Source organism: Jaculus jaculus, chromosome 5, assembly GCF_020740685.1.
Source record: "Jaculus jaculus isolate mJacJac1 chromosome 5, mJacJac1.mat.Y.cur, whole genome shotgun sequence".
Taxonomy (NCBI): domain Eukaryota; kingdom Metazoa; phylum Chordata; class Mammalia; order Rodentia; family Dipodidae; genus Jaculus; species Jaculus jaculus.
The window spans coordinates 6,192,190-6,209,675 of NC_059106.1; the positions used below are offsets into that span (position 1 = coordinate 6,192,190).

Genomic DNA, 17,486 nt, shown 5'->3' on the forward strand with positions numbered 1-17,486 from the left:
TGCCACCACGTCCATCCAGTGTACTTCTTCGCTTCCATACAGAGTTCAATTTACCTGAGGTCTTTCCTTCAGGCTGCGGCTGCTGACTACCCATTGTTGCAGGCTGAAGCCCCTGTGTGCTCATTGGGGTTGCTGAGTGGATTCCCTGCGTGCCAATTGGTGCTGGCTGGATCCCTGGTGTCCCAATGGGGGCTGGCTGGATTCCCTGTGTACTGATAGGTGCTGGCTGGATCCCCTGGATATGTCGAGCATGAGATGCGTCCACTGTCATCAACTGCATGGGGTTCAAGTGGACTGTGGATGCCACCCCTACACCAGTCTGAGCTGTGATAGCCGAGTTTGGAGCCTGAGCTGAAACTACAAATGATGCAAAAGGTCACAACAAGAAGGTAAGCTCTGGTCAGACACAATCCACATATGGAGAAAAACAACAAAAGGAAAACCATTTTTCCAGTAAACATCAAAGTCTTTAGTTTAGAAAACAAAACATGGGGTAAACTGTAGCTCAGTGGTAGAGCTTATTTACCTAGCACGAACAAAGCCCAGGGTTCAATCCCTAAAAGTGAAAACAAAAGTAAACAAAAACACAGGGCTGGGAGATGGTTCAGTAGTTAAGGGCAATTATTTTCAAAGCTTACTGACCTGGGTTTGAATCCCCAGTACCCACATAATGCTAGATGCACAAAGTGTTACAGTGTTTTACCTAGCATGCACAGGACCCAGGGTTCAATTCCCAGCAATAATACAAAACACAGTAAGACGTATTGATACTTAAAAGTATGCACTTGGGTTATTTCTTTCAATTCCTACCCATTTGATATAATCTTCCTACAAATTATTACAAATAAGATAACTTTCAAAAGCTGGATGTGTTTGCTCACACACACATATCTCAGAAGTTAGGAAGCTGAGTGAAAGGGTTCTATGAGTTTGGGGTCAGCCTGGGTTACATATTCCAGCTCTGCCTGAGCTACAGTGCCTTTAAAATATTTTAATTTTAATTTCTTTTTGAGGTAGGGTCTCCCATTACCACAAGCTTTGAACTCACAGCAATTATCCTACCTCTACTGCCAGAGTGCTGGGATTAAAGGTGGGTGCCACCATGTCCAGCCCTGCCTTCAAAATATTTTAAGAACAGGGATGGAAAGATGGCTTAGCACTTGAGGTGCAGGCCTGCAAGGCCAAAGGATCCAGTTCAATTCCCTAGGACCCATGTAAGCCAGATGCACAAGGTGGCACATGCATCTAGAGTTCATTTGCAGTGGCTGGTGGTCCCGGTGTGACCATTCTCTCTCCCTCATCTGCCTCCTTCTCTCTCAAATAAATTAAAAAACAAAAAATATTTTAAAAATTATCTATATAATATTACCCAGGCATTATACCTAAAGATGAATATAAACTTATGAAATAAGCACATAGGAACCAGGTCAAAAATCTTTGATTTAATTGATATAAATACTATCATATGCACTTCTGAAATACAGTAGGTAAAAATTTCGAATGGTTTAAATCCACTGGAGAATAGCAGCTTGTTTTCCCACAATGCAAATTGCATGTTCTCTACATATGATGACTGTAACAGCACTTACTGTTCAAGCTAAGGAAACAACACCAGAGACCATGGGGGGAATGGGGAGCAAGCAGCACAGAAGTGCAGCAGCTGATCAGCATGTACAAGGCCCTGGTCTAGAGTCTTATCACAAAAAAAAAAAAAGGAAAAGGAAAAGGAAAAGAAAAAGAAAATGAAAATGAAAAAGAAAGAAAGAAAAACAAAGAAAGGAACAAAGAACAGAAAAGGGCTATTATCAGTCCAGAATAACTGAAAAAAGAACCTGTTTCCAAAGCTATGCCTGAAATATTTGAACAGCATTCTTCAAGAGAACATAAAGTTATATTTTTATATTTTGTGGTAGCATTAAAATAAAAGTCCTCAGCACCCCACATACACCATGAAAACAAGAGATCAGCTGGGTGTAGTAACACAAACCTAGACTAGCACTCAAGAGGCTGAAGCAGAGGGATTATGAAGAATCCGAAGCCATCTTGGACTACATGGGAACGTGCAAGGCCTTGTTCCAAACAATTGTGTTTGGTTGGTTTTTTGAGGTGAGGTCTCGCTCTGGGTCCAGGCTCATCTGTAGCTTACTATATAGTCTCAAGTGGCTTTGAATTCATGGCAATTCTCCTATTTCTGCCTCCCAGGTACTGGGACAAAAGGCATGTTCCACCTCACCCAGCTCAAATAAATTTTTTTAAAAGATAAATTAAGTTAATCTTTCTTTCTTTCTTTCTTTCTTTCTTTCTTTCTTTCTTTCTTTCTTTCTTTCTTTCTTTCTTTTTTTCTTTGAGGTAGGGTCTTACTCTAGTCCAGGCTGACAGGGAATTCACTATGTAGTCTCAGGGTGGCCTCAAGCTCACGGTGACCCTCCTATCTCCGCCTCCCAAGTACTGGGATTAAAGGTGTGTGCTACCATGCTGGGCAAAATTAATTTTTTAAATATTTTATTTATTTATTTATGATAGAGACAGACAGAAAGAGAAACTATGAATGGGCATGCCAAGGAATCTAGCCTCTTGCAAAGAACTCCAAATACACGTGGCACTGTGCATCTGGCTTTAAGGGTGTACTGGGAAATTGAACCCAGGCTGTTAGGCTTTGCAGGCAACTGCCATCTCTCCAGCCTGGCATTTTATATTTTAGTAATTAACATATGTATATTGAGACAGGTTTAATACATCTCAGGTAGCCTCCAACTCCTTATATGGCAAAGGATGACTTTGAACTTCTTATCCTCTTGCTTCCACCGTTAGGGCTGAGACTATAGGTTTCTGCCAACACACCTGCTTGATGTGACGCTGAGAGTCATGTACGCTACGCACTCTACTAACCAAGCACCATCCTAGTCCTAAACACATGCTTTTACACAGGCTTTTGCTAAGTAGCCCAGGCTTGCCTGGAACTCCCTACATAGCCTAACCTGGCCTCGAATCTGTGTCCTTCTGCCTCGGTCTCCTTCGTGCTGAGATTATAGACACACCCACCACATCGAGGTCAAAATCTGGACAAGGCTTTCTGAGGATCATGTATGTAGAAGTTGTACATACTTCAGGCTTTCCCCTCTTTTTTTATTTTGCTTTTCAAGGTAGGGTTTCACTCTAGTCCAAGCTGACCTAGAATTTACTATATAGTCTCAAGGTGGCCTCGAACTCATGGTGATCCTTCTACTCTGCCTTCCAAGTGCTGACCTCACGAAGGCCAGACTTAATTATTCCCAGACTGCCAAAAAATTAGTATGCAAAGGTCTGGGTGTAGCTCAGTTAGTACACACAGAGCTTGCCTAGTATGCAGAACGCAGTGGGCTTGATATCCATTACCACATAAAAACCAGGCACCGGGGTCATGTCAGTGCTCCCGGGATCTGGGTGCTAGAGTCCGTCTGGGTAATGAGACCCTATTTAACAACCATAACAAGAAAAGATGGCTATTTACAAATCAGGCTGGTGAGGTGCAAAACTACCAGGATTAAAGTAACAAGAACAACAAGTACCCTATAAACTACAGATTTAAACAATGATATCATTCTAAGACATGATAAAAATTATTATCCTTAGGATCAAATAAAACTATTTCATGGATAAAAAGATGATTGAAGCTTTACATTTTAGTCTTATCTGAATCTGGAAAGAATTTATCCCACATTAGAAATACTCAGTTCTGGCAAAAATGAAGATGTGCAGTCTTCTCAAGAGGAGGGCTCATACCTGGGTACTGGCGGATAGTGGACACAGAACTGGTGATCGGGGTGTAGGTGTGTGCAGCCAATGGGTATGCAGAGGGTGGGTAAGTTGGCAAAAAATACTGGAACTGAACAGGAACAGATGGTCTAGAAACACAGCACAGATCATATGAAACACAATTATTTCCTTTAGTGTCAAATGATCCTGTCCCCCAGAGTCTCCTGACATCCTTCATGACCACCATACCCCAGATTTTCCCAACTGTGCCTACCGGAAGACCAAGGGACACATACCATGAGAACATAAAAAATTAGGTTATTAGTATAAATACCTATGTTAATAAATGTAAAAAAAGCAGATGACACTTTTATGGGTGACTTTTGAGAACAACTGTCAAGACAGTCATAAAAAACCCAGTTATCTGAGGCAGGAAAAACATTTGAGCCTACAAATTTGAGATCAGTCTGAGCAACATGGCAAGGCTTATTTCAAACTTACTCACTCGTCAAGAAATTCTTGCTTAATTACGTTTGAAATACACAAAGCATATACTACTTTTACTGAAAAATTTGTTCAGACCTATATAATAGATAATCCTAATTTCATACACACTGTTTGAGAGACTCAGAGACCAGAAATATAAGAAATAAAAATAAAAAAAGACACGAGATGCAACTTTTTTTCTTGTCCCAACCCTATAGGAAACTACTATGTCACTTAACTACATAATTCTCCAAAAGGTATTGATGGAGACCTAGTGACTGCAGATCTACAACACTCCTCCCAACTGCCCATTAGCTTTTGCTTATAACTTATCACTCTTTCAGTCTACTGTATGGATAAACATGTCTTATTTTAAACCAACTCTAGTCAAGACTTCTGAGTTTCCTCCCACTGTTTGGTATATCAAACAGGTATGCAAAGAAAAATTCCTTCAAAGGAATTTAAAATTTTTTATTTTATTTCATTTATTTGAGAGACAGGAAGAGACATGGGGGGAGGGTTGGGAGAGAGAGAATATGAATGGGTGCACCAATTTTTAACTCAGCATCATTTACTGATTAGACATTCTTGGTCCTCTCAAGATGGGTCAGGGTCTGCCCTGAACAAGCCCAATCTGTGGAAGCAAGAGGTGCAAGAAAGGCAAAGGAGGACAGAGCAGAGTAGCCGTGGTTCCCATGGGCCCACAGGGCACTGACTTGCACTAACGTAGAGTATCTCAGTGCTCCATGCAATGAACCATGGAGAAGCCTGGGGCAGAAGGTGATGTGCCCCACTAGGCCTAATCCAGGCCAAGGCAATTGTGCACGGACAGTGAGAGCTCTGGCCTCTCTCAGGAAATGGGGCACACTGCTTAGGCTGGGTGTGCTGAAACTGTACAGGGAAAAGTTCGAGAGAAGATAATAAACAATCTAACTCTCTAGAATTAAATGCAAAAAATTTCTAAATAAAGGAAGTACTGCCGACCAAGGTGGTGCACGCCTTTAATCCCAGCACTCAGGAGGCAAAGGTAGGAGGATTGCTCTGAGTTCGAGGCCAGCCCCTGAGAATACAAAGTGAATTCGAGGTCAGACTGGGCTAAAGTGAGACCCTACTTAGAGGGGAAAAAAAGGAAGTACTATATAAAATTAAATATATCACAGTATATTAAGTAGTTTATCACAGGAAGAAAGGAGTGATTCAACATCAGAATTTCGATTCATAAGAATCCCAAAAACACCTAATCATTTCAAAAGTTACAAAAATATGTAATAGTGGGCTGGAGAGATGGCATAGTGGTTAAGGCATTTGCCTGCAAAGCCAAAGGACCTCGGTTGTATTCCCTAGGACTCATGTAAGCCAGATGCACAAGGGGGCACATGTTTCTGGAGTTTGTTTGTAGTGGATGGAGGCCTGACATGCCCATTCTATCTCCCCCCTCTCTCTGCCTCTTTCTCTCTCTCAAATAAATATATAAATAAAGTTTTACAAATATGTAATAGAGCCAGGCGTGGTGGCACACCTTTAATCCCAGCACTCGGGAGGTAGAGGTAGGAGGATCACCGTGAGTTTAAGGCCACCCTGAGACTCCATAGTGAATTCCAGGTCAGCCTGGGCTAGAGTGAGACCCCACCTCGGGAAAAAAAAAAAAAAAACACAAAAAATATGTAATAGCATTCATACAATTCATGATATAAAATCCAAAGAAAAGTAATCCCAACATTCAGGAGGCAGAGGTAGAAGGGTTGCTGTGAGTCCGGGGCCAGCCTGAAACTAAAGAGTCAGTTCCAGATCAGCCTGGGCTAGAGTGAGACCTTTTATATTGAAAAAACAAACAAACAACAACAACAACAACAAAGAAAAAAAGAAGAGAAGGCTCACCATCTATTCTATGTACATTCCACTGAAAACTAACTAACCCTTACCCCCAAAAAATATATTAAAAATGGAAACAGAAGCCGGGCGTGGTGGTGCACGCCGTTATTCCCAGCACTTGGGAGGCATAGGTAGGAGGATTGCCAAGAGTTCAAGGCCACCCTGAGACTACATAATAAATTCCAGGTCAGCCTGGGCTAGAGTGAGATTCTACCTCGGAAACACTCCCCCAAAAAATGAAAAAGAAAAGAGGCTGGGTATGGTGGATCATACCTTTAGTTCCAGCACTTGGGAGGCAGAAGTAGGAGGATCACTATGAGTCTGAAGCCACCTTGAGACTACAAAGTGTGTTCCAGGTAGCCTGGGCTAGAGCAAGCCCCTACCTCCAAAATAAAATAAAATAAATGGAAACAAGGGCTAGAGAGATAGCTCTGTATTTAAAAGTGTTTGCTTACAAAGACTGATGGCCAGGATTCGATTCCCCAGTACCCACAAAAAGACAGAAGCACAAAGTGGCTCATGCATCTGGAATTCGTTTGCAATGGCTAGAGGCCCTGGCGTGCACATGTTCATTCTTTCTGCTTATTAAATAGATAAATAAATAAATAAAGCATTGCCCAACTGCTAAGAAATAACCACCACTACCACAAAAAAAAAAAAAAAAAAAAAAAAAAAAAGTCCTGGGCTGAAGCGATGGCTTACCACTGCCCGTGGAGCCTAAAGACCTAGGTTCAACTCCCCAGAACCCATATAAGCCAGATGCACATGGTGGTGCATGCATCTGGAGTTCATTTACAGTGTGGCTAGTGGCCCTGGTGTGCCCATTCTCTCTCTCTCTCCCTCCCTTCCTCCCTCCCTCTAGTAAATAAAAATAAATAAATAAATTAATTAATTAATTAATAAAGTCTTCATTTGTAGATGAAATATAAACACCTACCAAGAAAATCCAAGGGATTTACAAGCTTTTAGAGTTAAAACGAGTGCTCAGCAAGGCACATAAGCATAAGGCTACTATACTAAAGCCATGAGCATTCTCTTACTGTATAGGATTCACACTGAGGAAAAGAGACAAATGTGGAATGAGGCAGAACTGAGATATTATGTATATTCACATGCTACCTACCCACAGTACAGCAAAAGCAGAGATAATGCCTAGATGTTGGTTTCCAAATGATGCAAAGGGCTCCATGAAAAACAGTAAATTCCAGAACTTAATTAATAAGACCTGGAATATCTAAGGAACGGCCTGAACAGAATGGAAATTATGAACCCCACAGAGGTGGTCTTAAGGGGCCCCAAGGGAGGAAACCACTTGAGCTCTAAAATAGATGGCAGTACTGAATAAATGGGTATGGTGGCACATGCCCTTAATCCCAGCACTTAGGAGGCAGAGGCAGGAGGATCAATGTGTGTTGAAGGCCAGCCTGGTGAATTCCAGGTCAGCCTGGGTAAGAGTAAGACCCTACCTTGAAAAAAGAAAACAACACACACACACACACACACACACACACACACACACACACACACACACAAACTCAAAATAAATGTGGCCAATACGAGTTTCTTCAGCTCAGAATGCTAACTTATTAATGTAGAGGAAACAACAGAAGTCATTACTTTGCAACTATCACATTAATAGTATAGCCATGCTCTATCATAATACTAAAAAATACTGAGCAGAAGTTTATTGGGGAACAGAGTATTTATAGTCATAAAGTATTTCCATATAGACACAAGAGAAAAATGTGTACTGGGCGTGGTGGCGCACGCCTTTAATACCAGCACTCAGGAGGCAGAGGTAGGAGGATTGTTGTGGGTTTGAGGCCAGCTTGGGACTGCAGAGTGAGTTCTAGGTCAACCTGAGCTTAGAGTAACACCGTACCTCGAAAAACCAAAAGAAAGAAATGAGGTACATGCTTGCAAAGCATGCCAGCCCAGGTTTAATTCTCTAACATCCATGTAAAGCAAGATGCACAAAGTGGTATGTGTGTCTGGAGTTCATCTGCAGTGACAAGAGATTCTGGTATGCCCCTACTCACTTTCTATCTCTCTCATAAGAAAGAAAAAAAAAAAAAACACTTAAAAAAAAAAAAAAGCCAGGTCTGGTGTGCAGGCCTTTAAACCCAGCACTTGGGAAGTAGAGGTTAAGAGAATCACTATGAACTCAAGGTCAGCCTGGAATTACAGGGTGAGTTTCAGTTCAGCCTGGACTAGAGTGAGACCCTACCTCAAATAAAAAAAATGTAACCTAAAAGCCGGGCTTGGAGGCACACGCCTTTAATCCCAGCATTCGAGAGGATCACTGTGAGTTTGAGGCCAGCCTGTGACTACAGAGTGAATTCCAGATCAGCCTGGGCTAGAGTGAGACCCTACCTTAAAAAAAAGAGAGAGAAAGGAAGGGAGGAGGGTACTTAATAGGTTGATATTGTATATATGTAAGTACAATGATTGTGATGGGGAGGTAATATGATGGAGAATGGAATTTCAAAGGAGAAAGTGTGGGGGGGAGGGAGGAAATTAACACAGGATTTTTTTATAATCATGAAAAATGCTAATAAAAATTAAAAAAAAAGGTAACCTAAACCTAAATGTAACCATGAGGAAACAAACCAAATTACCAAATTATAAGGGTATTCAACAAAACAACTGGCTTCTCAATACTCTCTTTAACACTCAATAATGTCAGTGCAGAAAAGAGAATGGAAAGGTAAAGAATTATTTCAAGGGCTGGAAAGACAGCTCAAGGCTTAAGTACATTTCTTGTATAAGCATGAGGCCTTGAAGAGTCCTAAGAAACCCACATTTCCCAGGACCTGAATAAATAATTGGGTATGACCACACATGTCTGTAATTCCAGTTTTGTAGGGGAGCAGATACGAGAGAATCATCAGAGCTCAAGAAAAACAGCAAGCTCTAGGATCAGTAAGAGACTCTGGCTCAAGATACAACATGACACCAACCTTTCCCCTGTAGCCACTGGAGGCCAACCTCCACAGGCAAGTGCAAAGGGCACCAAGTGGGCCCACAGCCCCTCACACAAGAATCATCTCAGGCATTTGTAACCATTTAAGAGAACGTATTGTTTGTAGGAGTAACAAGTGGAAGTATTTATGGACCAAAGGTCACAATGCTGCAATCCTTACTCAAAAATGGTTCAAGAGCAAGTCAGGCGCAGTGGCACACGCCTTCCATCCCAGCACTCGGGCAGCAGAAGTAGGAGGACTGCCGTAAGTTCACAGCCACCCTGAGACTACATAGTGAATTCCAGATCAGCCTGGTCTAGAGTGAGACCCCACCTCGGGAAAAAAAAAATCAAAAGCAAAGAAAAAACTGAACACACAAAAGAAATAAATGGATACCAGGGCTGGAAAGATGGCTTAGTGGTTAAGGCGACTGCCTGCCTGCCTGCCTAACTCCCCAGTACATACATAAGCCAGGTGCTCAAGTAGAACCATTGCATCTCTCCTTCTCAATCTTGCTCTCCAATAAATTGTTTTTTGTTTTTTTTTTTGTTTTTTGGTTTTTCAAGATAGGGTCTCACTCTGGCTTAGGCTGACCTGGAATTCACTATGCACTCTCAGGGTGGCCTCGAACTCATGGCAATCCTCCTACTTCTGCCACCCAAGTGCTGGGATTAATGGCATGTGCCAGCACACCCAGCTAAATTGGTTTCAATTTATTAATTCTTTTATTGTGGGGGGGATGGGTATATACGCCAGGGCCTTCAGCTGCTGCAAACAAACTCCAGACGCGTGTGCTCCCTCGTGCGCACATGTGACACTAGTATGCTTGTGTCACTGTTGTCTGGCTTACCTGGGACCTGGAAATTTGAACATGAGTATTTAGGCTTTGCAGGCAAGCGCCAGCCAGTAAGCTCTCCAGGCCTGTTGTTTTTTTTTTTTTTTAAGAAATGGATACTAGAAGAACATCCATGGTGGCACATGCCTTTAATCCCAGAACTTGGAGGAAGGCAGAGATAGGTAGATTCCTGTAAAGTCAGGGCCAGCCAGAGACTAATAACAGATAAACCTGGGCTACAGCAAAACTCTATCTCAGAAAAACCAAACAAACAAGCAAAAATACCAGCACATTTCCTAACACTGAGATGGAAATTAAATATTGTGTTAGTTTCAGGCAAAAAAAATTAAAAAAAAAAATAAACACATGCCATAGTTATAGAACATTTAGTTATACTGAAAAATCCAAACAATTAACAGCACAAGGGAGAAGGGTAACTGGTACAATGCCTCTTACCTGTTGTCACTTCGGGTTTCCATGGCCACTGGATTTGGAGAGGCCCGATGTCCTGAAATGGGAATCAGGCTACTCCTCTCTGCAGGGTAATCAGGCTGGATCCGAGGAGAAGTGTGTGTGATCTGCTGAGGCACCACCTTAGCTACAAATAGTAAAATATCAACTTCACTACCACTCCTGGGCTTTCCCTGGCATGCCAACATCCTTGGCTAGCAGCATTCTTACAAATACAGTTTAAAGCCAAGACTTCTCATTGCAATTCCAGGATGCTTGGCAGTGCTTCACACCTACAATTTAGCACTCAGGAAGCAGGGCTAAGAGGACTGTGGGGCTATCTTAGGCTACACCTTGTTCCAAAAAATACATGCAGGAGCCAGGCATGGTGGCGCACGCCTTTAATCCCAGCACTTGGGAGGCAGAGGTAGGAGGATCGCATATGAGTTCAAGGCCAGCCTGAAACTACATTGTGAATTCCAGATCAGCGTGAGCTAGAGTGAAACCCCACTTATGGGGGAAGAAAAGAAAGAAAGAAAAGAAAAAAGGAATTCAGCAATCAGCACATTTATGGCCTCTTGTACTTCTAGTGAGTTTGCTTCTAGGGTGATGTCTTATGAAGACCCGTGCCACTGAAGAAAAGCAACTTGAGGGGATAGTTTGGTGTCTGTGCATTCTTGCTCGAGTGCATCAATCAGGCTCTTGCGTGGCACAGCCTATCTATGGAGGTACGAGGACAAGTCTGAGTGACCATCTTTGCCTCCCACCTCATTTGTGGCAGGGTCTCTTGATCTCAGTTTCATTTGCCAGGCTACCTGGCCTCAGTTTCCGATGGATTCCTTTGTCTCCACCTCCCTTCTTGCTGTTGATATGCTGGGATTACAGAAGCTCTCTAGAGCATCTAGTCTTGCAAAGAGGATGAGAATCCAAACTCTGGGCCTCACACTTGCACAGTGAGGTGCTTTTATCCAATGAGCCATCTCCCTAGACCCCCCCCCTTTTTTTGGGTATGGTCTTGCTGCAGCCCAAGTTGACCTAGAATTTACTCTGCAGTCCAAATCAATGATCCTACTACTTCTGCTTCCTGAGTGCTGGGATTAAAGATGTGTGCCACCACACCCAGCCTGAAGTTTTTAAAATATTTATTTTTAATTGTTTATTTGAGAGAAGCAGAGAGAAAGGGAAAGGTGTACATTAGGGCCTTGTGCTGCTTCAAACAAACTCCACATGCATGCACTACCTTGTCTGGTACATGGACCCTGGAGAACCAAACCTGGGTCCTCTGCCTTGCAGGCAAGCACTTTAACTGATGATGCATCTTTCCAGCCCAGGCTTACTGTGAACTCATTATGCAGCCAAGGGTAATTCTCCGGCTTCTACTTTCCAAGTACACCAAGCCTGGCTAAGATTCAACCTATTATTCTTCACAGGGCAGGGATTGAGAGGAACCAGGGAGTCCCTGGAGGATGCAACCGCCTCCTGTTGCTTGGTCAAGGCTTCTTCATAGCTGCATTCACCCGAGTGAGGCTCCCGAGTATCAAAGTTAAGAGATTAGTCTGGGAGATGGAGAAATGGCTTAGCGATCAGGGTGCCTGCAAACCCTATGGATCCAGGATCAATTCCCTAGTACCCATGTAACCCAGATGCACATGGGGGCATACGCATCTGGAGTTCATTTGCTGTGGTCAGAGGCTCTGATGTGCCCATTCTCTCTATCTGCCTCTTTCACTCTTTCAAATAAACAAAAATAAAATATTAAGAAAAAAAAAGATTAGTCTTTGCTTTGCTCTTATAGCCTGTGGACACTATCATGTAAACCAGAAAATGATTCCTTGTTCTTGTATCAGAAGAATCAATACTGTAAAAATGGCAACCATGCAACAAAAATAAGGCTGGTGCTATCACCAACCTTGATTTTAACCTACACTAAAAAACCATAGTGACAAAAACAGCATGGTGCTGGCATAAAAACAGACATGTAGATCAATGGAACAGAACAGAGGACCCAGATGTAAGCCCGGATAGCTATAGCCACCTGATATTTGACAAAATGACAAAAATACTCATTGGAGAAAAGACAGCGTCTTCAGCAAATGGTGCTGGGAAAACTGGATATGTATCTGTAGAAAGATGAAAATAAAGCCTCTCTCTCTCCATGCACAAGAATTAAGTCCAAATGGATCAAAGACCTTAATATCAGACCTGAGACTGAAATTGCTAGAGGAAAAAGTAGGGGAAACCCTTCAACATATTGGTCTTGGCAAAGACTTTCTGAATATAACTCCAACTGCTCAGGCAATAAAACCACAGATTAACTGCTGGGACCTCATGAAATTACAAAGGTTTTGTACAGCAAAGGATACTGTGAATAAGCAAAAAGGCAACCTACAGAATGGGAGAAAACCTTTACCAGCTATACATTTGACAAGGATTAATATCCAGGATATACAAAGAACTTAAAAAACTTAATAATAAGAACTCAAACAAACAATTTAAAAATGGGCTATGGAACCAAATAGAGTTCTCAAATGAAAAAACACAATGGCATATAAACATCTAAATAATGCCAGGCATGGAAGCACACGCCTTTAATCCCAGCACTCGGGAGGCAGAGGTAGGAGGATGACTGTGAGTTCAAGGCCAAGCTAAGACTACACAGTGAATTCCAGGTCAGCCTGGGCTAGAACGAGATCCTACCTTGAAAAACAAAAAAAAAAAAAAAAAAAAAAAAAAAATCATAAAAGTGTTCTACATCCCTAGTCATCAGGGAAATGCAGATTAAAAACTACATTGATGGGCTGGAGAGATGGCTTAGCAGTTAAGCGCTTTCCTGTGAAGCCTAAGGACCCCGGTTAGAGGCTTGATTCCCGAGGACCCACATTAGCCCGATGCACAAGGGGGCGCATACATCCAGAGTTCGTTTGCAGTGGCTGGAAGCCCTGGCTCACCCATTCTCTTTCTCTCTTTCTCTTTCTCTCTCTCTCTCTCTCTCTCTCTCTCTCTCTCTGCCTTTCTGTCTCAAATAAATAAATTGTAAAAAAAAAAAAAATTAAAAAAAAACTACATTGACATTCCATCTCACTCCTGTGAGATTGACTATCACCATGAAAACAAATGACCATAAATGCTAGCAAGGATGCAGAAAAAGGGGAACCCTTCTACACTGTTGGTTGGGAATGCAATCTGGTCCAGCCATTGTGAATATCAGTGTGGAGGTTCCTGAGACAACTAAAAATAGATCTACCATAGGACCCAGCTATAGCAGTCCTAGGCGTATATCCTAAGGACTCATCTCAGTACCGTAGAGATACTTGCTCAACCATGTTTATTGCCACTCAATTCACAATAGCTAGGAAATGGTACCAGCCTAGATCCCTCAACTGATGAGTGGATAATGAAGATGTGGCACATTTATACAATGTGGTCCTACTCAGTGGTAAAGAAAAATGAAGTTATGAAATTTACAGGAAAATAGATGGATCTGGAAAGTGAGGTAACCCAGGCCCACAAAGCCTAATATTGCATGTTCTTGCTCATATGTGGATCCTAGTTACAAATGACTGGACTTCTGTGTGAGTAGGACGGAAACTCAGTAGCAGAGGCCAGTAAGCTAGAAAAGAGATATAAAAGGAATAGAAAGGACGGAAGAGGGGTACTTAATAGGATGGTATTGTATATATGTAAGTAGAAGAAAAGATTAATGGGGCTGAAAAGGCCCAAGTGAGGCCAGGGGAAGAGATTGAGTAAAGGTAAGATGGAGGGAGGGCTAATCAAAATCTAAGAGGATATAAATAAAACATATGGAAACTACTTTTCTGGACAATGGAACACACAGGAGCCATAGATTGTTACTAGAAAATTTGCAGTGCCAGGGACAGGATACCTTCCAGTGAATTGTTGGCCAGAGAGGTCCCTGATGCCCCCAAACATTACAGGCCATTGCCGAGACCCTTGGTTTCTCACCAGGAATAGACAGTAAGACTCTACTGCTGAAAACTCCACATACTTGGGCTACAAGGTCACTGAGAAATCCTGCAGGAGCTGAGCTAAAAACCTCCTCCATGTAGACCAGCTGACAGAAAGCTGGAAAAAGCCACGCAGCAGGCAGCTCAATGGAAAAGAGAGAAATCACCAGTGAAGATACTCAAAAGTGAGCACTACAAGACTTACATTTGACCAGCCAGGCCAAATGAGCCAACGGGTGCAAGAGTGGCATGTCTGTCATGGTGGAAACCAACTGCCCTCCAATTGGACTGGAGGCCCACTCCATGGGGGGGAACACATCCCTGATACTGAAAACCTACAATAAGGGTAGTCATGACCCAGGTTTGATTCCCAGGACCCATGTAAGCCATATGCACAGCTTGTGCATGCATGTGGAGTTCATTTGCATGGCTGAAGATCCTGGTGCACCCATTCTCTGTCTCTGCCTCTCTCTCTTTCTTCCACTTTCTCTCTCACAAATAAGTAAATAAATAAATTCAAATATAAAATTTTACAGTCAAATTCAGGGCTGGTGGGATGGCTTGAGAGGTCAAGGTGCTTGCCTGCAAAGCCTAAGGACCCAGGTTCAATTGCCCCAGTACCCATGTAAGCCTGATGCTCAAGGTGAGGCATGTATCTAGTGTTCATTTGCAGTGGCTATAGGCCCTGGTATGCCCATTCTCTCTCACTCTGCCACTTTCTTTCTCCCAAATAAATTAAAAAATTTTTAAGAGAAACATCAAATTCAGCATGGTTTAGAAAGTCAACAGTATAATACAGCACTTACACGTATATATGACCTGGAGGCCTAATCAGTTACAGAGGCAGCTTCTCAGGAAAAACATACTGCACTTACCAACTGGGATATTTGAGGTGGTCACAGCTGTAGCATGGGATGAATGGGAGGGCATTGTCATGGTAACAATTGTACTTGTGGGAGCTTGTGTATGCGATACAGATCCTGGAAAGAGTGAAGAAAGAAAATTCTTCAACAGTGGTCTGAACAAGTTATATATTCTTATATACATATATATATTCTTAAGGAATTTGGGAAAGCTCTTGGGAAAAGAGTTTTCTAGCCACTGGTACTTATTTCTCTGAAGATGAAGAATGAAAATTACCTCACCCCTTCCATCTTCTTTTTCATGGTAGAAAGAAGAGCAGGATTACTGACTTACCGGCTGTGGTTGCTGAAGGAAGGGTGTTGGTTGCCAAAATAGGTGCGACTGTAGCTGCAGCCACAGGTGTGCCAGTACTGAAGATGGTTTTCTGTGAGGGAACCCCACACAGTTACAAGTAAGAAAATCTCCCACTCCACCTCATTTAAAAGGGATCACTAGCTTCATACTGCCAAGTCCTATACAAGCTGGCACAACACTGGCTTATCCCCCCTTCCCATCCCAGGACTGCACACGTGGCTTTCTTCACCTGTTTTTACCTGAGCCATCGTGTGAAGCTGCTGTTTTGGCGTCCCTAGCGCAGGATGAGATGGCAGTGTAATTCTAGTTGTCACATCCCGAGAGTGGGCAGGACGCTGAATACTAACTGCTGCAGATGGTGGGTGCTGGATAGATAAAGCTGGCCGACTGAAGACAAAAAGAAACTTTGTCACTTACGACAAGACACAATCAAAGCAGTCAAGGTCCCTTAGTATCTTCTACTAGAGTATAGTCATGCATATTTTATTTCATAGTGTTGATCCTGTGGAATCCACAGCTGAAAACAATACTTAGTCTTCAGTCACACCAATGAAAGAAAAGGCCCAATGGGTATCTCTTTTCTCTCTCTTGCTTTCTTTTTTTTTTTTTAGGTTTTCCCGACATAGGGTCCCATTCTAGCCCATGCTGACTTGGGTTCACTATGGAGTCTCAGGGTGGCCTCGAACTCAGGGCAATCCTCTTACCTCTACCTCCTGAGTGCTGGCATTAAAGGCATGGTATTATTGTTTTGTGTGTTTATTTTAATATGTTATTTATTTATTTGACAGAGAAAGAGGGAGACAGAAGGGGCACAACAGGGCCTCCAGGCACTGCAAACAAACTCCAGACCCGTGCAACACCTCGTGCATCTGCTAACGTGGGTCCTGGGGAATCAAAACTGGGTCCTTTGGCTTTGCAGGCATACGCCTTAACAGCTAAGCCATCGCTCCACCATTTTTTTTTGTTTTTAGAAGGTTTTGGTTTTCCATGGTAGGGTCTCATTCTAGCTCAGGCTGACCTGAAATTCACTATGTAGTCTCAGAGTGGCTCAAACTCTCAGCAATCCCTCTACCTTTGCCTCCCAAGTGCTGGGATTAAAGGTGTGCAACAACACACCTGACTTCTGTTTTTGTTTTTTGAAGGTAAGGTCTCACTTTAGCCCAGGCTGACCTAGACCTCACTCTATAGCCCCAAACTGGCCTCAAAAAATCACTGCGATCCTACCTCTACCTCTCGAGCACTGGGATTAAAGGTGTGTGCCACCATAACCAGCTCCCAATAGGGTTTTCCCTTGAAATTTCCCTAAGTTTTATTTCACAATGTATCAATATGTGCCACAAAATGAATAGGCTATTATTTTGGCATGACGTAGGTAACACTATGATCCAGGCACCAGGGCCCCTAGCCACTGTAAACAAATGCCAGATACATAGGCCACCTTGTGCATCTGCTTACAGGATCATGTATTTCATGCTGAGGAAGGAACCCAGAGCCAAAGAAATGTTCCACTACTGACCTTATACTCCCTGCACTCTAAAATAACCTGTGAGCATTTCTTTTTTTCTGGCAGTGCTGAGAGTTGAAGCCAGGGCCTTGAACAGCTATATCCCCAGGTACTGGTTTTCTGAAACAAGGGTTAACAATATATCCCAGAATGGCTTTGAAATTCAGATCCTAACCATTAAAAAAAAAAAAAAAAAGAAAGAAAGAAAGAAAAGCCAGGCATGATGGCACATGCCTTTAATCCCAGCACTTGGGAGGCAGAAGTAGGAGGACTGCCATGAGTTCAAGGCCACCCTGAGATGACAGAGTTAATTCCAGGTCAGCCTGGACCAGAGTGAGACCCTACCTCGGGAAAAAAAAAAAAAAGAAAAAAGAAAGCCAGCCAGGCGACGTTGTGTTTCAGAGACTACATAGTGAATTGTAGGTCAGCCTGGGAATACAGCAAGACCATACCTCAAA

The 17,486-nt window shown here is 42.7% G+C and overlaps 1 protein-coding gene across 6 annotated transcripts in view; it reads right to left on the reverse strand.

Moving 5' to 3' along the window:
• The window catches only part of Sap130 (Sin3A associated protein 130), a 59,921-nt gene that overhangs the window by 20,665 nt on the left and 21,770 nt on the right, over positions 1–17,486 (reverse strand). For all 6 annotated transcript variants that reach the window (XM_004668178.2, XM_045150407.1, XM_045150410.1 and 3 more), the window contains exons 8-13: positions 15,764–15,911; positions 15,504–15,594; positions 15,182–15,286; positions 10,348–10,489; positions 3,763–3,884; positions 55–357 (exon numbers count right to left, since the gene is read on the reverse strand). In XM_004668178.2, coding sequence (XP_004668235.1) covers positions 55–357; positions 3,763–3,884; positions 10,348–10,489; positions 15,182–15,286; positions 15,504–15,594; positions 15,764–15,911 — 911 coding nt within the window. The remainder of the gene's footprint in view (positions 1–54; positions 358–3,762; positions 3,885–10,347; positions 10,490–15,181; positions 15,287–15,503; positions 15,595–15,763; positions 15,912–17,486) is intronic.